Source organism: Aspergillus novofumigatus, assembly GCF_002847465.1.
Source record: "Aspergillus novofumigatus IBT 16806 chromosome Unknown P174scaffold_6, whole genome shotgun sequence".
Taxonomy (NCBI): Eukaryota; Fungi; Ascomycota; class Eurotiomycetes; order Eurotiales; family Aspergillaceae; genus Aspergillus; species Aspergillus novofumigatus.
In genome coordinates this window covers 2096235-2115030 of record NW_020194279.1, presented here as the reverse complement: position 1 = coordinate 2115030, position 18796 = coordinate 2096235, and the positions used below count along the sequence as shown (strand labels likewise).

The 18796-nt window shown below is 51.2% G+C and overlaps 9 protein-coding genes across 9 annotated transcripts; 5 read left to right on the top strand and 4 right to left on the bottom strand.

Annotated features, from left to right (window-relative positions):
* Nucleotides 1–45: 45 nt before the first annotated feature.
* Nucleotides 46–1840, bottom strand: ish1 (double-strand break repair enhancer MSC1; the record flags this gene model as incomplete). Its single annotated transcript, XM_024830136.1, has 5 exons — nt 46–520; nt 574–1365; nt 1425–1678; nt 1714–1718; nt 1756–1840. The coding sequence occupies 5 exons, from the start codon at nt 1838–1840 to the stop codon at nt 46–48; spliced, it is 1611 nt and encodes a 536-aa protein (XP_024680665.1).
* Nucleotides 1841–2518: 678 nt separating this feature from the next.
* Nucleotides 2519–4020, top strand: P174DRAFT_453306 (PQ-loop repeat-containing protein). The gene is made up of 3 exons (XM_024829146.1): nt 2519–2893; nt 2949–3206; nt 3267–4020. Exons 1-3 carry the CDS (start codon nt 2826–2828, stop codon nt 3844–3846), a joined length of 906 nt encoding a protein of 301 aa, XP_024680664.1. The 5' UTR covers nt 2519–2825; the 3' UTR covers nt 3847–4020.
* A 246-nt stretch (nt 4021–4266) lies between these two features.
* On the bottom strand, nt 4267–4817 carry P174DRAFT_374964 (nuclear transport factor 2 family protein; the record flags this gene model as incomplete). The annotated part of the gene is made up of 4 exons (XM_024822603.1): nt 4267–4377; nt 4442–4543; nt 4603–4674; nt 4752–4817. Coding segments are annotated over 4 exons (351 nt in total), but the record flags the coding sequence as incomplete, so codon positions are not given.
* Nucleotides 4818–5408: 591 nt separating this feature from the next.
* On the bottom strand, nt 5409–7968 carry P174DRAFT_444091 (SWAP/Surp domain-containing protein). The gene has a single exon (XM_024827998.1). The coding sequence runs from the start codon at nt 7897–7899 to the stop codon at nt 5449–5451; it is 2451 nt and encodes an 816-aa protein (XP_024680662.1). The 5' UTR covers nt 7900–7968; the 3' UTR covers nt 5409–5448.
* Nucleotides 7969–8111: 143 nt separating this feature from the next.
* P174DRAFT_453303 (uncharacterized protein) lies at nt 8112–9612 on the top strand (the record flags this gene model as incomplete). The annotated part of the gene is made up of 3 exons (XM_024829145.1): nt 8112–8224; nt 8280–9259; nt 9389–9612. The coding sequence occupies 3 exons, from the start codon at nt 8112–8114 to the stop codon at nt 9610–9612; spliced, it is 1317 nt and encodes a 438-aa protein (XP_024680661.1).
* A 2345-nt stretch (nt 9613–11957) lies between these two features.
* P174DRAFT_433468 (uncharacterized protein) lies at nt 11958–13979 on the top strand (the record flags this gene model as incomplete). Its single annotated transcript, XM_024825808.1, has 1 exon — nt 11958–13979. One exon carries the CDS (start codon nt 11958–11960, stop codon nt 13977–13979), a length of 2022 nt encoding a protein of 673 aa, XP_024680660.1.
* A 761-nt stretch (nt 13980–14740) lies between these two features.
* P174DRAFT_444088 (uncharacterized protein) lies at nt 14741–15798 on the top strand. Its single transcript, XM_024827997.1, has 3 exons — nt 14741–15093; nt 15151–15153; nt 15189–15798. The coding sequence occupies exons 1-3, from the start codon at nt 14898–14900 to the stop codon at nt 15554–15556; spliced, it is 567 nt and encodes a 188-aa protein (XP_024680659.1). The 5' UTR covers nt 14741–14897; the 3' UTR covers nt 15557–15798.
* Nucleotides 15799–15982: 184 nt separating this feature from the next.
* P174DRAFT_514431 (dolichyl-phosphate beta-D-mannosyltransferase) lies at nt 15983–17133 on the top strand. Its single transcript, XM_024832078.1, has 2 exons — nt 15983–16222; nt 16294–17133. The coding sequence occupies exons 1-2, from the start codon at nt 16119–16121 to the stop codon at nt 16925–16927; spliced, it is 738 nt and encodes a 245-aa protein (XP_024680658.1). The 5' UTR covers nt 15983–16118; the 3' UTR covers nt 16928–17133.
* P174DRAFT_258604 (uncharacterized protein) lies at nt 17013–18531 on the bottom strand. Its single transcript, XM_024821481.1, has 3 exons — nt 18350–18531; nt 18139–18257; nt 17013–18078 (listed from the first exon to the last, which is right to left on the bottom strand). Exons 2-3 carry the CDS (start codon nt 18172–18174, stop codon nt 17149–17151), a joined length of 966 nt encoding a protein of 321 aa, XP_024680657.1. The 5' UTR covers nt 18175–18257; nt 18350–18531; the 3' UTR covers nt 17013–17148.
* Nucleotides 18532–18796: the final 265 nt, after the last annotated feature.

Here is an 18796-nt window from a genome sequence, read left to right as displayed (position 1 = left end):
ACCTCTCAAATGAAAGTAAATTACAATCATCATTCGTTAAGAAATCTAGAGCTCCGAGCGGATCTTCTCAGCGCCCTCTGAAGCCTTCGCCCTCGCCTTCTCAGCGGCCTCCTGGCCTTGAGCTCGGCCACTCGAGGCTCCAATCTTCAGCTGGTCCATGGCCCACTGGGACCATTCCTGAAGCTTGGAGTAAAGGATTCCCTGTGGGCTAGTGGTTCCGTACCGGAAGTATTGGGCATTGCGTCTGGCCGCGGCGCGGAGCTCGTTGACACTAGAACCTTGGTAGGCGGGAATGCCATAGGAATCAAGGTATGCCTTGAGTTCGGAGTGGGACCAAGTGTCAAAGGTCGTGTCCTTGGCTGCGTCAGTGGCTTGAGCCATGTAGGAAGTGGCAGATGCCAGATTCGCTCCTCCAGTCTTGGAGGCTTTGGCGTATGCTTCCTGAGCCTGTTTCATGAGCTCCTCGCGGGTGACGTCTGCGCGGTGAGCAGCCTTGGCGTTCATGGAAGACAGGTATTTCCTATGAGCAAGTTGGTAAAGTGTGATTTGACACGGACAACGGGGGTTTCTTACTTCAGCTGGTCAGTGTTCCAGGTGTCAAAGGTCCAGGCAGTCCATCCGGTCGCGGCCTTGTGCTTGTTCAGTCTGACCTTGGCAAGAAGCTCGTCGCGCTTGCTCGACTGAGGAACAGGAACTCCGCGTGCGTCCAAGTAGGCCTTGAGACGAGAGTCTGACCATGTCTCAACAGCCGCGTCGAACGCATCCTGGGCCTTCAAATTCGCTTGATCGGTTGCACGGGTGTATTGGTTGCCGGCCTTGGACGTAGCAGCGCCGATCAAGCTTGTCGCGGACTCGGAAGCGGTCTTGGAAGCAACGGAGGCCTGACTCACAAGAGAGGCACGGTGCTTTCTGGCCAAAGCAATAAGCTCATTACGCTTCGAGCCCTGCGGCACCTTGACGTTGTGCTCATCAAGGAACTTCTTCAAATCGGAGTCAGACCAGGCGTTGAACAATGCCTCACTCAGGCTGGACTGTGCAGCTTCGGCCGATTGGGTGGCGGAAGCCGCAATGTTGCGCGCCTGCAGACTGGCTAGTCTGGCATGGCGACGAACAGACGCGATAAGCTTGTCCCTGGTTGTTGGCTGAGGCACAGGCCAACCACGCTCATCCAGCCACTCCTTCAGATCGGACTCAGTCCAGTGCTCGTAAAGCCAGTTACCAGGGTAGTGCGCAGTCTCGCCAACTTTTCTCGCGATGGCCTCGTAGTTTTCACGAGCAGTCTTCAGGAGCACGTCACGCCTGCGAGGTTGAGGAACAGGAACGCCATGGCGATCAAGGAATGCCTTGAGATGGGAGTCTGACCAACTACGGATTTGTTAGCGGAGGTTTGTTGCAAATCATACGTCAAAAGTGCAGATACTCACGTATCAAAAATCCATTCTTTGGCATGATGCCACTGGTCAGCGCCATTCTCGGCTGCATTCCCCAGAGGCTTCTGAACCTTGGAGTCCCAATTGCGCTTGACCAAGTCTTCGAGATCTTTTCGGTCGGCAGGGGTGGGATAAGGGATGTCTGGATCATCGTTAGCCGCGTGTATGCTTGGGGTATCGATGGGAAAAATGCGAACCATGATCGGAGAGCCATCGTTCCAATTCAGTTTCGTGCCATTTATTGTAAGCTAGAGTGACATGATTAGCACAAGAGCCTGAGAACGACAACTGAGATTAACGGGAAATGGATTGCCCCAGAACATACCTGCTTTGCTGAGCCAGTTGAACGCTCCGACCGCCTGTGTGGTCGCGAGGAAGAACACTAGGCTAGAGCCTAGATTAAGTCTCATCCTGGAGGTAGTTTCTTCTCTTCACTCCTATACGATCGCAAATCTCGGATCCGTACAGATCCTGGGTGGCGATGTTAATAAGAGGAAGCTCGTTGAAGCTCTAGTTGAGGTATGAATGAAGGGGTGTCGCTTACAAGGGAGGTGACTGCTGGTGTACTTTCTGGAGGAAAGGAAACAATCAAAAAGTCACGTATCTTTGAGGGATACCAAGTACTTAAATGGTATGAGAATTGAGGTTGAAAGAGAAACAGAAAGTGTGCAGATGTTGGCAATATGATGCATTTGGAGGAGATGATAGACGAGTGACGTAGGTGCTGCTGAGTGGTGGCCGGTTTCCATGCTTCTGTGAGGTGAGCTCAAGTACTGGCGTCATCGTCAGAGCTTCCTTTGTGCTCTAGCCTCAATGAGAAATATCTTAACTATTGTTCTTTCAGTTGGTTTTGCTTTTCAGGACCTGCTTGGTCTGAAGACAACCGGTACCTATCTAAATACCAAAAATACAAATTATGCAGCAGATGCACTTCGTAGATAGGTAGATAAGGTAGGCACTAGACTAAAACGCCCTACCTAACAGTAATACAGTTAAGCTAGATACCTTAGGCCGCCCAGCTACCCTTACTGATTAAGTTAGCGTAGCCTGAAAAGCGGAGACCTCTTGTTATCGACATCCATGTTTAGCAGCTGTAAGGGACTCACCACCCTTCATCTACAGCAGCAGATACCACAACTATCATGAACTTTTGCTATTGGTCTTAGCAAGAAGGGCTTGGGATAATTCTCTAGCTGGCTACCTTATCCTGAAGGACGTTACTAACTCATTTGTATTTCTGATCACCAAATGCCCTCTCGATAGAACTGATTAGCAAGCTTACAGCTCTCCGAAGAAACCAACTGAGGCAAGCTCCTGTTTACTTCACATTCGTCTGATCTACTATATATAACCTTTATCCAAAGACATTGAGCCTGCTGCGCTCGCTCCATAAACATGGACACTCCCGATCTCGAATGCACCCATCTCACCTCACCAGACTATAAGAACTTCGTCCTGTCCATGTACGATTTTGAAGATGCTGCAATGGCTCTCGTGAACTCCAACTAACGAACACAGTTTGATTATATTTGGGATTCTCCTGTCGTATCTCCCTCAACATATTCGCATAATCAACCTCAAAAGCTCCTTCGGGATCTCCCCATACTTCGTTCTCCTGGGAACCACTTCAGGTACCTCGGCGTTCGCAAATGTTGCGACACAACAGCAGAGTTTACAGGATGTGGAATGCTGCAAGAACATCACTGGACTAGCTTGCTTCGGGGGCTTACTCGGCATCTTCCAAGTCGGAACACAGTGGCTCTGCTTTGTTACCATGTAAGCTCACCTACTCTCTGTCCGATAGCGCGCACGTGGCTAATGCAAGATGGTTTACAGCCTGCTCCTGTTCGTTATTTACTTCCCCCGAGCCACCTCCCCAACCTCACCTACAGAATCAGAATCTTCGGCGAGAAATGGCCCAACATATAGAACAGCCTTGGTCGTCAGCGGTATTTGTATCCTCCACGCCGTGGTGATGTTCATGACCTCTGTCGCAATCGCAGTCAACCGGCCAACCCAGCTTCAAGCATGGTCCAACTTCTCAGGGGTAGTTGCTGCCATCCTCGCTTCGATCCAGTACTTCCCTCAGATCTACACTACGTTGAAGTTGCGGTGTGTGGGTAGTCTGAGCATCCCCATGATGTGTATCCAAACTCCGGGAAGTCTTGTGTGGGCAGGCAGCTTAGCTGCACGACTGGGACCAAAGGGGTGGAGCACATGGGGCGTATTGATTGTGACGGCATGCTTACAAGGCACGCTCTTGGTACTGGCCATCTTTTTTGAATATTTCGGGCCCAACAAGCAGCGTAACCATCGCCATGGCAAAGATCTCCCTCCGAACGGTGCCGGAGAAGGCCCAGACGAAAGAGACCATGAGCAGCCGTCTGAGGAGACGCCACTTCTCCAAGGTCAGTGATCTATTTAGCGCAGAATCGGCCGCGCTTTCGCATCAGAGACGGGTAACTATCGACTTGTTTTGTTTTGGATTTCCCCTAGACTATATCCAGTTCAGATACTAGACGTTTGCCGAGGCTGCTGAGCAGCTCGGACTGCATTTTGTTGAAATCACGGAGAGACTGTATCAGCGAACCAATTTCATGTCTTTTGACATAGAAGAGTAGAAGTTTCATCTACTATATTCATTTGACGAAACCAACGATAGAATAAATGCTTTCGGGTGCATGCAACATTTGGACTGCCGTTGTCCGGCATCCATGAGAAGACATGCCTTAACTTCTCTCGTTTCATTATCGTGATGTGACCATTTCCTTCCCGCCACCAGAAGTCTCACCCAGTGCCCTTCTGGCCAACCCGCTATCATTCCACATTAATTCCTTTACGCAGGGTAGATGAGTCTGAACATGTCGTTGAAGACGTAGTAGCTCTCACCCTCACGAAGAAGCTGGAAAGTCTGAGAGTAGCTCATGGGCTTCTGCTCCTCATCGACCTATTCGACATCAGTACCATCACCCTACAACGAACGACGAATCAACGGAAAAAGCCTAACGTACCAGCAGACCACCGGTGACCATGACCATGATGCCGCCCTCCGTGTTCGAAGGCTGAGCATCGAAGGTCGCGATCTGGTGCTGCACCTTCTGGAAGGGAAGAGACTGTCGCAAGATTAACCCTCTGCCGTATCACCGAAACATGCGAGCGGGGAAAAACGAACCGTCAGCTTCTCGACAATGCCGCTGACACCCTGGACCGAGGAGGTTTCGAAGGTAAGCATAGAGTGGTCACGCTATAGTTTGTCCGAGGTGGTCAGTTTCCGCAGGATATTCAGTTTCGCAAATGGCGACGGTGATGCGGTAATCATACGTAGAGACTGGCCAAAGCCTGACGGTTGGTGTCGAAGGTCTGGTAGTAGAATTGCACGAACTGCTCTGTTGATTGAGAGGGGAGGGGTCAGAATCTCCTGGTCGTGTTTGTGAACCCGGAGCCAACGACGGAATACGTACGAGCAATGTTCTGGAAGTCTAAGCATTTGTAATAAGTTAGTTCACATCTTCTCTTAATGTATGCCTTGTGAAAGATGGTGGTCGTGCATGCGACTGGCCTCAACCACTGTGGTGGGGTATAAGGAGGAGGGGCAGCAAAACATCAAGCAAAAATATAGCCATCAACAAAGGGATGACATGAATCAGGAATGTCATTGGGACTTACCAGCCATTTTGATGAATATACTCTACTTCAGAGCGGACGAAAGCAAAGAGAGGAATAAGAAAGGGATCTTTGTGAGTCTAACAAGAGACGGATCGCAAGTTGATATTTGAGTCCGAGAGGGGAGAGGTGTGGGCCCTACTGAATCGTGAGGCTTGGAGCGTCTTTTTATCGCCCGCCGACATGTTCCTGCCTGAACATCGCACACTATTGCGGCCTGCTCTGCGCCGCTAAATGCTGCCTTCCCGGGGCTACGAACAGAAACTGCCTAACAATGAGACACAATATTTCTCGAGTCTACGACAATAGTATGAACTTGACCCATCAATGATTGTCAATTCTACATAACAGTACATCACTCCGTGTCGGAACCCGCAAACATGTCCTCTGCCTTCGGTCGCGGTTTTCGAGCAGGAGGCCCGGATTCGAGCTGAGATGGCGCTTCGGATTTGCTGGGCGCCTCTTCTTTCTGTTCGGTCTCCATGGCCGAATCCTCCTCCAGCGGCTCTCCATCCGGTGCTTCTTCCAGGTCGCTGTCTTCCATAGGCTCTCCGTCTATATCGCTCATAGGCTCTCCAGCCAGGTCACCTCCTGCAGAAGCGGCATGACCTTGGTCGATGTCCATTCTGTTATGATCTGGTTGAGCAGGAGGACGCGAAGGGTCGAATTTCCCGGCTGTTTCGTCCTCCTCCAGAGTCTTCCAGCGATTCTTGCCCTTGAAAGCCGTACCAGCAGCCCGTTCAGCCTCCGCTTTCGCCTTTTCTTCCCGAAGTTCCTCTTCTGTGAGCGGCGGCTTCTCAAATACCTGAGAGAAGTGTTCCTGACTCGACTGCGGAAACACGCACCACCCTTCCCAGAGGTGCAGCAGTGAACCTACGCTTCTCTTCCATTTCTCGGCTCGTAACCGTCCCCAGTTCAGGTCTTTTTCGAGACTACCTAGGTGCTCGAAGACCCGGTGGGACTTTAATGCCGATTCAAAGAGCTGTCGATAGCGCCAAGCATGGCGCACACCGCTCGTGGCAGATGATGAAAGAATATCGGACACAAGGAAAAGCCCGACCAGCTTGGCGGAAGATGTATCCATGTTGCTTTTGGATGATGATGAGGCTCCTTCATTCGAAGCGTCATTGGATTCATTCTTGGAGGCTTCCTGCCGAGCGAGACCCTTTTCAACCTCGCGGTCAGGATTGGCCCCAGTGTATGCAAAGGGGTTCATGATGTTCGAGACGATCATTTCCACCACTTCCTCCGCCCCTGCACCAGCATGTCCAATGGCAAAAGCTGTAACACGCGCAACATCACCTTTCCTTAACTTCGCATGAGTGGTTGGGAGCCGAGCAAGGAGGTGTGTGAGTTTGGCTTTCTGTAGCGGGTTCATGTAACCGAGTCCTTCGTTACCAGGACCGACTCCGTCGGCTGGCGGAGCGCCCCCTAGGTGTCGTCTCTCATCCTCCCCGTCTGACATCTCTTCGTCGGACGAATTGTAATCCTCATCGGAAACAAACTCATCCATACGTGTGGTATATTCAAACTTGATGCCCGTGTCCGGCGATACCCAACTTGGGCCACCCTCAAATAATAACGATGCATTTTGACTCCTACCCCGCCGAGCCCCTTTAGGATTGCTGTTAGTGAGGATATCCCATAGTTTCCAGCGATAGTACACTCCTCCGGGGCTTCTTGGATCCCACAGCCATGCCCACTTCTCATCTCTCTGAACCTCCGGTCGACTCATGAGTAGGGCCTCAAATTCTGGGCCGTAATTCAATAGGTTCTCCAAGGTCTTGTGTATCAGCCTGAGCTGCTTCAGGTCTGAAGGTGTTTTTACCTCCACCTGCGTAACGGGTCCACTGCGACCATATGCTGCTCCATAGGAGGTCGGGGGCGCGAAGCCACCACGGTGAGACCCAGGAGGCGGCGCACGGTTCAAGCGACCTCCATAATCGGGGGTGATGGTCTTCGCACCGAAGGGAAGAGAGCTTGTTGACGACGAACCCACGGTGACCGGCATCGAGGAACTGATCGCGGCAGAGGAGAGATGCCTCGCAATCGAAAGATAGTATCCCCATCCTACATATTTGTTTTGTAGTGTACTGACAGTAGAGTCTATGTCCGAGGCAGCGGATTCATTCGCAAGAGTGACAATGGCGGAAATCGACTTGCGATCTGTCGGGGACTGGTTGGAGGGGCGGAGGATTTTCACGTTGTCGACAGATAACACCGAGGGAATGAGCGATTTGATTGCAGAAGGAGAAGTTCCGGGAGGTAGTGAAGCCAAATAAAGCGTAGGTTTTGCCGCTGCTCTTTCAGCCTCTTTCGCATCGGCTGCCCTGTCCTCCTCGTCGTCCGAAGTGCGAAAAGCCGACGCAGCGGGGGCCGATACTGAACCAGTGTTGTCAAATCCTAGGATACCCTGCGCTGACTCTCTATTCCTCTGAAACGGTTGGAATCCTTCATGAGTACGTTTGCGAGACAGCGACGACGGGGGAGGTCCTAGAGTCCCCGGGCCGCTGCTTCTAGGACCTGAACTGGTAAAATGGCGTTTCGCAGGTCCACCTCCAAACGCGGCGCTTCTTCCTCCAAAGGTGTTGTTCGGTCTACCTCCTGCTGTGATTCTATCGGACGGGTGAGAATCATCCTCGAACGACTTGACAAAATCCTCGTAAACAGCAGCTGTCTCTGCTTGCTCTCGGGCACGCTTGGCTTCGGCTTCGGCCTTTTGACGTTCGAAGAGCGATTTCTTAGGGAGGGCGGAGAGTTTGGCCGAGATATCTGGAAAAGCCTTGGACTTCGCGTCGTCAGGCATCGTGAAAGAGCTGCGTATGCAGCAAATCACTCGTCGTGAGCTTCGTGGTTAGCAGATGTAGCGTATCGTAGTGGCTCGCAAGTTGCAATCATTGAGAGGCTATCGGAGCGGAGGCGGAGATCCTTGCAGCCTGAGGCAGAACAGAGGCAGCTTGAATCCGATACAGTGCGATACGATCTCAACAAGAATTATTCTCATGAACAGCATCAGCCATGGCCTCAGCTGAAATACAGACTCTGTTGCGATTTTTATCACAAGATGCCAAGTTACCATTGGCGTCTGCCATGGGCAAAGTCATGGATCTCCAGAAAGCCAACCTAATATCGTACGAGAACCATTTATTCTCTCTCCATCAGATGCAGCTATCTAACATCGAGCAGCGTGGAGCAACTTTCAAAAGCAGAACTCAAGTCTCTTCAGGAGATCTTCAAAGACGACAAAGTTGCTAAACAGGTGCTGAATGCTGCCAAGAGAGTCTCCAAAAAGCGTCAAGCGCCAACTGGCAATTCAGACTCGCCACAGAAAAAGGCCAGGGGACCAGCTCGCATTGATGCCACACCATACGAGACTGAATCGGCACTTTCTTTGCCTATCTCATCGGCATCGGAAGATGAGCTGTCGCGGATCATTTTGTGGACTAACAGGGCACCTCTTGTGCTCGCATTTGCAGTCTGTGTCTTGAAATACACGATGCCAGAGCAGCCAATCTCCAGCAGACTCAGCCTTGCTCAAGCCGTGGTCAGTGCCAACAGCCGGTCGAAGGCCATCAGCCTCGGAATTGAAAGCGGCAAAACCGCTGAGCAAGAAGGTTGGGGTGAAGGCCATCCTGTGATCAAAGTCCTAGGGCGAGAGATCAAGGTTTTAAAACGGTGGGATTATAATCCCCAAGAAGGCAAACCAACAGAAGAAACAAGCTCAGAGCAAGATGGCGGGAACGCTGCCGCCGCTTCTGCTGAGATCTTGGGCAAACGAGATTCCGATGGCTCAGACACATCGCCCCCTCTTTGGGGTGTGGATCTTGAAGCCCTACGAAGTGCTCAGGGCAGTCGCCCGAGCCCTGCTACCAAAGCCGATACAAGTCTGCCCATCTTCACGCCGAATTCTGCAAAATCATATCTCTACAGATCCTTTACTGAAGCGGCTACAAAGACTACTGAGACCGACAATGGCCCCAGCAAGACAAAACGCAAGTCCGTCAAGCAATTGGAAGCCGAGAAAGAGACCTGCTTGGGTTACTTACTACAAGCTATTGACCTGGTCTGTCTGTCCTGGGCCGGCACTCTCAGCAAGGAGGAGCTGGATAGACGTGCTTGGGCCTGGTATCTTCGCGTAAGACCGGATGTTCAGAGTGGGCCAGGAGGTTGGGGTGAAAAAGGACAAGTGAAGTTGTCGGATATCCTGGCGCTCCGAAGAAATCTTTGAACAGCCTGCCTAGAGCTAGCTAGGCCCTTACCAAAGAGAGCTTGCCGTCTCTGCTCTGCTTCTGCAGCGCCTGCTGCACTTTCCGCCGCTTCTTCTGCGTTCCAGCTTCTACTCATGCTCCGCTTTCACAGCGGCAACAGCAGTGGCCTTCTCGGCTTTAGTATTTTGGCACACCGGGCAAAGGGCAAGCTCCCGCTCCCCTTCATCCTGGTCAAGGACTGCAGAGCGCCAGCTGTCACCAATCCGATGAAAGTCGGCCTTCCAGTCAAGCAAGTGCTCCGTATCCGCTAAAGCCAAGCGTGCCGCAGAGGCCGGAGTAACTCTTTCCTCATATATCGCTGAAACAACAGCCTTCGTCGGTAACGGGGAGAAGAACCGCTGTGTGCTCTTCGAATATTACATCGTCGCATTCCCTCATGCTCGACCAATGCAACATCAAATACAGCAACACAGTGTCTATAGAAATAGCCACGCCAATGAGAGATATGGCTGGCTCTATTTTCGTTGTTTCAGCCAATGACTACCTTGCACCTCCGTGCCTGACAGTGACAGGGTCTGCCGGGCAAACGCACAAGTATCGCGGTTCGGCTAGATATTTACTTAATGGGCGAACCAGACTTTGTAAGGCCTCAGGTCTAGACTTGTCGAAAGGCACTCCGATTCCCGAACACTCATATTTGAAGAAGGCACACAAAAATATCGACGAAGTGGATCAAAGGGATCAACTCTTCTCATCCAGAGGAGTAAAAGGCAGCATCCAATGCCATTGGACGGAGATGTATGTTCCTGTACTAAACCCTCTGAACCAACTTCAGAGTTTGATTTCCTGATCCAATGAGGTCTCTGTCCATTTGATGATGCAGCCTGGTACCTGAGACGACCAACTCACCGCCGGGTGCTTTGCCCTATGAAGATCGTAAATGCTTGTCTGGTGGGAGAGTATCATGGTTCTCCGTGCGGATTGATTTTTCACGACTCTCTGCCTTTTCCGCCTGTACAGAGATTCGATGACAACCGTTAGGCTGTTCAGTCAGCTATGCACGTTTTCGACTACCATACGGAGTTATCTTAGTGGACAATCTCGATAAATACTATCGACGCATCAAACGGACAATCGCATTTCACAGAACTTCCTCGGTGTCCACTGAGATGTAGGTAGATAGAGTTTGGCGTCCCAGGTAGTCTCTAGATTGGTTCCACCGGAGGCCTAGAGACTCGCCCATCGGTCCATTCCTGGAATCTACCTTGGATATCTAGCTCTGTTCTATTGCCTTCTACGGTAATTAGATTGGCTTTTGGAAGAAGTAGTGGGGGCTGCAGGTTGGACTCTCAATCTTTTGCGAAAATACCTTAAAGTACCTAAGATAGTCTCTTGATGAGTCTGTACCTTGTGTGTACTTTTCAACATCGTTGAAAGCCGTCAGAAGTATGTCCATAGATATCTCTAGAGTGAAGAAACATCGATCGGAGGAAGATGCCATATGCCATAAATAGTATGTATCTCGTTCATCATATTATCATTGCAGGAGATGGAATGGTGATGCTCAATCCTCATAGGATCCTCTTTTCTATGGCGTATTTTAACTTGTTTCAGATTTGGAAGGTCAGGCTTGTAACCTAATTACGGCTTGGCTTCGTCATAATTAAGGAGAACGGAGAACGCCTTCTATGGTGCTCATCCCAGTACTTCTGAAAATACCTTAGTAAAACCAGTAGAACCGGAAAGTCGCCGGCGGTTGTATTGATCATTTGATTGACAATTTTGTGTAGGTATCTTACCTAGTCTCTTAGCATCCCAAAGCCGAAGAGGCTAGAGACTGCCATAGGAGGGCTGGGACGCTGGGTTGACTCTCCTAGAGACACTTGTCAGAAGTGGCGAGTCTTCGCAAATTACCACGCAGTATCTATCAAAGTATCTTACTCGTAGCAGGTTTCGATTATTTGTATTCATGTAAGAATACAAAAGATGGGGATGAATGTCATCATCAACAACCTAATAATAAAATTTAATCAATGACAGAGGACGGAGTAGTATCATCAAACCACATACCATGCTCTGCAGGATAACTACCTCATGGACTCCAAATTCTGTGTAAGCCTGAAAAAGAGCCCACATTTGATATTCTCATTGTTCTGCGACCGCAAAAAGCCCTCCCCGAGATCCTGCTTGGTACAATTTCAGTTGAGACGGAGTTCCTCTTGCAGCCAACTCCCTTAGTTTAGTTTGTTTCTGGTGCGCTAAGGAAACCTAACCACTCCCAGTACTCCGTACTCCAAGGATTCTTCCAATTGCCAAGTCTACTGTCTCTCTCTCGCTCTCCCTCTTTCTCCTCCCAGTGAAACCCTTCAACACCACTACCACCCACCGTTAACATCACCATCAACATCAACATCACCATCCTTCATTCCTTAACTTAATTACCATAATCTTTTTTTTATTTGGATAAAATAATTCATTTCTCCTTCTCGACGTCCCACCCTTTCGCTTCAGCCCGCTCTGATCCCGTTCCTCTCCGTGATTCATCTGCCTAGATTCCAGTCAACCCGGAACAGTCTCGTTCAGGTGACTGTTTCCACCCCTCTCTCTGGCAGACTGACTGGACATCAGAGGAGGCCCGACAGGGCTGTGTAACGCCATGTCTGGGCGTCTCTCTTCCGATCGCTCGCGTTCCTTTTCGCAATCCTCGCTGTCTCTCCCTCAACGACAGTCTCAAGGACCGGATTCCGAAACAATGCATCATCGCTCTCCCTCCGATCGCTCCTCGAACGTCAATGTCTTTTCGGATGAATACTCGCTGGAACCGATTGACTCTGAACAGTCTACCCTCACTCCGCGCAGCCCCTCAATTTCCTCCACCGTTTCATCTCACACGCTTCGCTCGGCTGCCCTTCCCCATCAGAAAACATACAACACCGTGCCCATTGACCCTCCAGATGTGACCGAGGATCCGTTTGGCGACGATGCTAGGGTCTCCTTCGATGACACTCCCCATCGATCAAGTTTACCCCAGAAAGGGGGATTGGATTTTTCTAACCGCCACTCGACTGCTTCCAACAACACAGATGCCTCCGTGGCTCAGCGCAGTCAAAGTACATCCTCGCGATTCTCCTTACCAACTCGCGCGATGAGTCCTTACACCGGAGCGACTGGTCCCAGTCACCCATATGCGATGTATCCGCAAGTCGGTGTCAGCCGATCGCCCAGCATTGCTACTACATCGACTGTACGACCGATGGAGCGACCGTTGGGCGATTCAAACGCGCCGCAACACCCATATGCCATGTATTCGCAGGCTGTTGTGCCGGAGGAAGGATTGGATACTCCCATTCATAATCCGGTGATCCCGCTCGGGTTTCCCGGACACGAGCAAGCCTATCAGCGACCCCCTGGCCGTGCTGATGACGATGTTGGAGATCTCATAGGGCCTGATGGCCATACTGAGCAGCTTCCTCCTTATTCACGGTACCCTGACGGGGTCCTACCGAAGGAGGAAGAGACGTCGGATTCTGGAGTTGGTGCTGGCATCATCACAGAAGAAATAGCGCATAGTACGTCGCGGGAGCCCCCCGTCTCAGAGACTTCGTCTAGGACTTTAGTAGTGGCGGGGAATGCGGGAAACTCGGTGAATGGGAATGGAAACCCTCCTGAGGAACATGAGGAGCCGCCCGCTACGGGCGTTATGGCGTTTGAGGAAAAGTTGAAAAGCAAAGGCAAGAAGAGGGTGTGCTGCGGATTACCGGTCTGGACGCTGGTTCTTATCAGCATCGTTATCTTCGTGGTAGCGTGCATTGCAGGTGTCATTGGGGGCGTTCTTGGGGCGAAAAAGGCGGCGAGCGAGGAGAGCTCGAAAGCCAAAGGTCCTGACATCGTCACAGTGACAGCTACGCCCAGGGCGGATGCGACGCCCATCTCATCCATGCCGGCGAATGTGTCGCCTGTGCCGACAGGCGAGTTCGTCATTCCGGCCAGTCCCAAGAACCAGTCGAAATTTTGCATTGCTGAGTCGGGTTACACGGCATCATGGGGCTGCATGGGCCGCAGCAAAATCCCGATCCTACTTCAGGGAGAGGACGGTCATCGACACAATATCACTTTCGAACAGCGACCCCTGAGCTCTTCATTTTCCTATGGTGCCCAGGCACCGATTCTGCCCCAGACCCAGCAACTGACCCCGGCCTATGATTCGGGCGACATGGCCCTAGGCCCTGCCCTTACTTTCTTCACCTTGTTTGACAAGCTGGTGATTGTCCCCCAGGGGACCTTCTCTTCGAATGATGCATCGAAGCGCTCCGTCTCGGAGCGGGACGTGATGGCTGAATCTTTCCACCGCAAACAGGCAGTGCAAGCAGGCGATCGACCGTGGTTTTGTTGGTGGAATGGCACCATGATGGAATTTTTTTTGTACACGAATCAGACATCCAAGCATGCTCGGCAGAGCTCGACAACTTCATCCGCACCAACCGAAACGCCTCCGCCTCAGAATGGGAAGAGAGGCCTGACATCTCTTGATTCCTTATATGACTATCCCCGCCGGATCAAAATCGAGGAGAAGCGAAACCACCCTGGCTCCCGAGCGCCCTACTGCCAGCAGATGCAGGTGTTGGAGGACGGATCGATAGCAACGGCTTCCCCGAGACAATTGCGATCAAAGAAGTAGAACCGACGCCGACAACGACCCTCAAAGGCTATGGCAGTGCGACTCAAACTTATACAGCCAAGGCACAATATGAAAGCGTGTGCTACTGCGCATCATTGACCGATTAGGTCGACTTGTTGATATACAAATCTCTTATCATGAAATGTATCTTTCGGTCGAGGCGTTGGCGTTCTCAAAGGTGCAAGTAGCTGTGTCATATATGATCTTCACGACTTAATCCGCCAGGGGCGATTGATCCCAATTTATTCTCTGACATTGGCGTGCATCTTTATTCCTACGAGATTTCTTTCTTTTCATCTGACCGCGTTCTCGGTTTATGTTCTCTGCCGAAGTGTTCTAACTCGACTTTTGAGCTCGAATATCCCTTCCCTCTTCTAGCATTTCTTGTCTGGGGATATTATTCCATGGCGTTCATACGGGGTTACAGTGCATAAAAGGCACCATCCTGTCATTCATGCTTTGGGCTAGTCTCTGCTGTCTGTTTTTGATCTCCATTGCTTTTGTTACAGCTACTGGTCAAGATATCTGGGTTACAGCGATAGTATGATGGCAATACCATCACGATTTGTCTTTCGACGGTCACATGGGACAATTGAATAAGCCTGAGGTTCGTAATTCGTAATTCTAGATCTTTTGTATGATATGATATTATGGGGTTGCCCACATTCAGGTGAACCGGTGATCCGCAACGGAGATGACTATGTTCAAACGTCATTGTCCCCGGTTTAAACAGGACACCGCACGCCACCAAGCCTCATATGAATCGGCATTTGGGAGATTTAGCAATGAAATAACCGGTTGTTGATGATCCGGCGATCGGTTTCTTGATAGTATAAATACTTTTCCGAGTACCTTAAGTCAGTGTGTTTCGACCACTTTACAACAATTATCTGTAATATTCTCCCATATACTACAACTATGAATCCAATCCTCCGCAGTAGCCTCTCGTCGAAGGCACTCAAATCCTCGACTCTCCCAATCTGCCGCCAGAGGAGCCTCTTCCCTCAACCATGGCGGTTCTACACTCAGAGCTCCTACGGCGGTGGTGAACAGAAGCCAGAAGGCAAAGCGGAAGCTAAAACGAGCAAGCCTACGCGCGATATAGAACATCCAGGTGAGTCTCCCGCCTTTGTAGCTGGGTGGTGCTCTCTCTGCTTGAGCTTCGCCTCAGTACGATTGGTTCAGCTCGATTCTGACCGCGACGCAGGACCCCTCCCCCGGACGTTAGCAAGGGCAAGGGCTCATCTTCACCATCATCATCATCCTCATCCTCATCCTCGTCATCCGGCGATGGCCCCAGTTTCCAGAACCAACCTCCCTCAGACGAGGAAACCCGCCGCAACAACGACGGCGCAGAGGTGTATCCGCACACGACGAACAGACCGTCGAACAACGCCCGGCCGACCATCAGCAACGGGCAGTCGCCCAACGTCGACGAGGAGGGGAACCCGCGTCCGGATGTGCCCGAGGAGGTGAGGCGGCATAATGACGAGGTCGAGAATCGGCATGACCGGGCGTATAACAAGCTGGAGGATGATGGGAAGGTGCAGAAGGTGTCTTGGAAAACTGGCAAATAGAGGGGCCGGGTGGTTTGGTTGCTGCTTGTGTCGGGGATTGTTGGTTGGAGCTGGGGGTGGATGCTGATGTTAATGCGGTTGAGTAGTTTGACACTATCTTACCGGTGGTTTAGTCTGTGGTCTTTATATGAGTTGATGCTCGTTAAGTTAGACGGCCCATATCGAAGGGTGTGATAAGGTCGCAGTGTGCGCTGGATGACGTGTGTACCATAAGTTTGATTTTGCGTGAATTTGCATCTTGACGATAATGTGATTCGCGTATCCATTGACGATGTGATTTAAATGTAATTCCAGAACTGGCTATCACTGTCTATGTAATACGAGTCGGGGGTGTGTTGCGGTAGTTAGTTGACTCGAGTCGAGCTGAGGCCACTTGTATGATTTGATAACGACGAACACGGAGCTCCCGCACCAGTTCGCGGCTAACTTACAGCCTCTCAGGGGACTCGACAACACCCATTTCACTCATTGCAATTTTGTGCTCAATTCCGGTGTTGATACTACATTTTTCGGACTATTGTCTTCCTATTTGATTGTTCGTTTCTATCACCTTTGAAGTAAAATGACCGACACAAAGAACAAGTACTCGGTCATCCTGCCGACGTACAATGAGCGCAAGAACCTCCCTATCATCTGCTGGCTACTGGAGCGAACATTCCGCGAGAAGTAAGAATCATTTAACTGGCTGTTCTCAGTCAATCGCACGAGGCCAAAGGCTAACTTTGCCTGCCCTACAGCAACCTAGACTGGGAAATCGTGATCGTCGACGACGGCTCACCCGACGGCACCCTCGAAGTCGCCAAACAGCTGCAAGCCCTCTGGGGCCCCGAACACATCAACCTCAAGCCGCGGGCCGGCAAGCTGGGTCTGGGAACCGCATACGTGCATGGCTTGCAGTACGTGCGCGGCAACTATGTCATCATCATGGACGCGGACTTCAGCCACCACCCCAAGTTCATCCCCGAGATGATTCGCATCCAGAAGGTGACGGATGCGGACATCGTCACTGGCACGCGGTATGCGAGCCGCGAGGGCATCAAGGGCGGGGTGTATGGGTGGGATCTTTTCCGGAAGTTCACGTCGAGGACGGCGAACCTGATTGCGGATGTTATGCTCATGCCTGGTGTGAGTGATCTGACGGGGAGCTTCCGGCTGTACAAGAAGAGTGTGCTGGAGAAGGTCATCCACAGTACGCAGAGCAAGGGGTATAGTTTCCAGATGGAGATGATGGTGCGGGCAAAGGCGATGGGGTTCAAGGTTGCTGAGTGTCCGATTACCTTTGTCGACCGGCTGTACGGGGAGAGTAAGTTGGGTGGGCATGAGATTGTCGAGTATCTCAAGGGTGTGTTGAATCTGTGGCTGAAGGTTTGACCTCTTTGTGTTGTTTGCTTCTTGGGGTTCTCTTCAGGGTCGGCTTGGACCGCGACATACTTTGCCATACCCTTATTTGTCTCTTACGCTTCTAATACTGCCACTGCCACTGCCATGTTCCTTGGATATCTACTTTGCTGCTCTGTTTCGGCCTATGTGTACAATAAAACGTGAAAACTACGACATAATTTCATTCCACAATCGTCTCACACGGTGCAGAACTAGATACTCTTCAGATAGCGAGTAACGCGCTCAGCAAGATCAGCCTGCCCCTGATCCTTGACATTGTGACTTGCCCCCGGTATGACCCCGCTATTCTGATCCCACGTCCCAGCCTTCCCAGCCTCAGTCGCCTCCCTCCACCGCGCCATCAGCGCCTCCTTATCCACCCATGGTGCCGCAAACTCATCATTCCCCGAGTACAGCACCAGCAGCTTGGACCGCAATAACCCCCTTGTCGCGACAGCTCCAAACGTCACGCGCAGCCGCTGATCCGTCAAATCCGAGCTAAAAAGATCATCCTCCGCCGGCTTGCCAGGACTATCCGGACTCGCCAGACTCAGAAACCGCCGCGCACTGACAGGGTCAGGCGGCAAGCCAACCTTGCTGCTCAGGTTCAGTGGTAGAATGATATCACCTACGGGAGCCTGCCGCGCCAGCGAAACCAGCTGCTCCCACGAGCCCTTTGCCTCAGCACCCACATCGCCTGGCTTGCGCGTCTCCGCGAGCATGGCTTCGCGATCGGACACTGGTGCTTGCAGGATCGCTCCGTCGACTACAGGACGGTCTCCCTGAGTATAGAGGTAGTGCAACACATCCTGGCTTCCGGTTGAATGGCCCATGATGACGATCTTCCCTGGTGCCGATGCCGATGCCGATCCCGAGGTGGACGAGGCCTTGAGGCCGCGGACAAAGTCGATGCATTTCGCGATCTCCTCGACATCCTTATCGAGACTGCCGATGCCCCAGCCGCCGAAGGACGAGGAGAGCTGGGCCTGGAACACGGACCAGTCGGTTGGTTCGAGGGCGGCGGCGAGGGGTGCTACGTAGGGGACGGTGCAAAGGCCGTCTGTCAGGCCACCGATGAAGATGAGGCTGTGCGATTTTCGGGGTGTAGAGCTGTTGAATTCGAAAGCGACTAGCTTTGGGGCCTTTCTTCAGTCAGCTTGCGCTTGATCCGTTGATCTGTTGGTATGATGTTGTGCAATTACATATTCATGCAGTGTTCCCGGGTGTGATTTGGACATGATTGAGCCTTTGTTTTGGATTTATAAAAAAAGGAGCTATTGAGATATATCCTTGAGGAAACCGATCATCAATTAGAGAGATACTGTGTAGATAATGGTTTTTTAGTGGTAGGACAGGCAGATCTGTTGTAGAACCGATGATATCAGGACGCAGCTCCACTTAAGCGGGGCCTACATTTGAAGTCAGTCCTCAAAATGCACCTCAGTATAATGATCAATCCGACTAAATCGGTCATTTATTAAGACAGCAAACACAGTCCTCTTGAAATATAGATATTTGTTTTGTTGATGCGACCTCGATGATGTGGGGTATCGATGAGGTCACTGGCTGTCTTTTGAGGACGTAAAATTACGCCAAGACCCTCATCTCCTCGCGCTGTCGATACGAAGATCTTCCCGTCGTTTTGTATCACGAATAGCTGTTCCTGCCGATCAACCTAACAACTGGTGCATTCTCACCTATATGCCATCAATTGAAGGATCAGATTTTGATGCGCATGATCAGTCCGTCCACGCTTCAGAGGATGTGATCTTTGCAAATGATGGTCTATGCATATAATCATTGAGATCGGTCACTTTCAACATCATCATCAAGAAGCCACGGCGTTAAGGGATATCGCCA

What these genes read in the sequence shown, in the direction of transcription:
- P174DRAFT_258604 (XM_024821481.1), bottom strand. Translation starts at nt 18,174, where the DNA reads ATGTCCAAATCACACCCGGGAACACTGCATGAATAT. An exon ending in CGGGAACACTGCATGAATAT is followed by an intron (nt 18,079 to 18,138) that starts GTAATTGCACAA and finishes GACTGAAGAAAG; the next exon opens with GCCCCAAAGCTAGTCGCTTT.
- P174DRAFT_514431 (XM_024832078.1), top strand. Translation starts at nt 16,119, where the DNA reads ATGACCGACACAAAGAACAAGTACTCGGTCATCCTGCCGACGTACAAT. An exon ending in GAGCGAACATTCCGCGAGAA is followed by an intron (nt 16,223 to 16,293) that starts GTAAGAATCATT and finishes CCTGCCCTACAG; the next exon opens with CAACCTAGACTGGGAAATCG.
- P174DRAFT_453306 (XM_024829146.1), top strand. Translation starts at nt 2,826, where the DNA reads ATGGACACTCCCGATCTCGAATGCACCCATCTCACCTCACCAGACTAT. An exon ending in AAGAACTTCGTCCTGTCCAT is followed by an intron (nt 2,894 to 2,948) that starts GTACGATTTTGA and finishes TAACGAACACAG; the next exon opens with TTTGATTATATTTGGGATTC. An exon ending in TGGCTCTGCTTTGTTACCAT is followed by an intron (nt 3,207 to 3,266) that starts GTAAGCTCACCT and finishes GATGGTTTACAG; the next exon opens with CCTGCTCCTGTTCGTTATTT.
- P174DRAFT_444088 (XM_024827997.1), top strand. Translation starts at nt 14,898, where the DNA reads ATGAATCCAATCCTCCGCAGTAGCCTCTCGTCGAAGGCACTCAAATCC.
- P174DRAFT_444091 (XM_024827998.1), bottom strand. Translation starts at nt 7,899, where the DNA reads ATGCCTGACGACGCGAAGTCCAAGGCTTTTCCAGATATCTCGGCCAAA.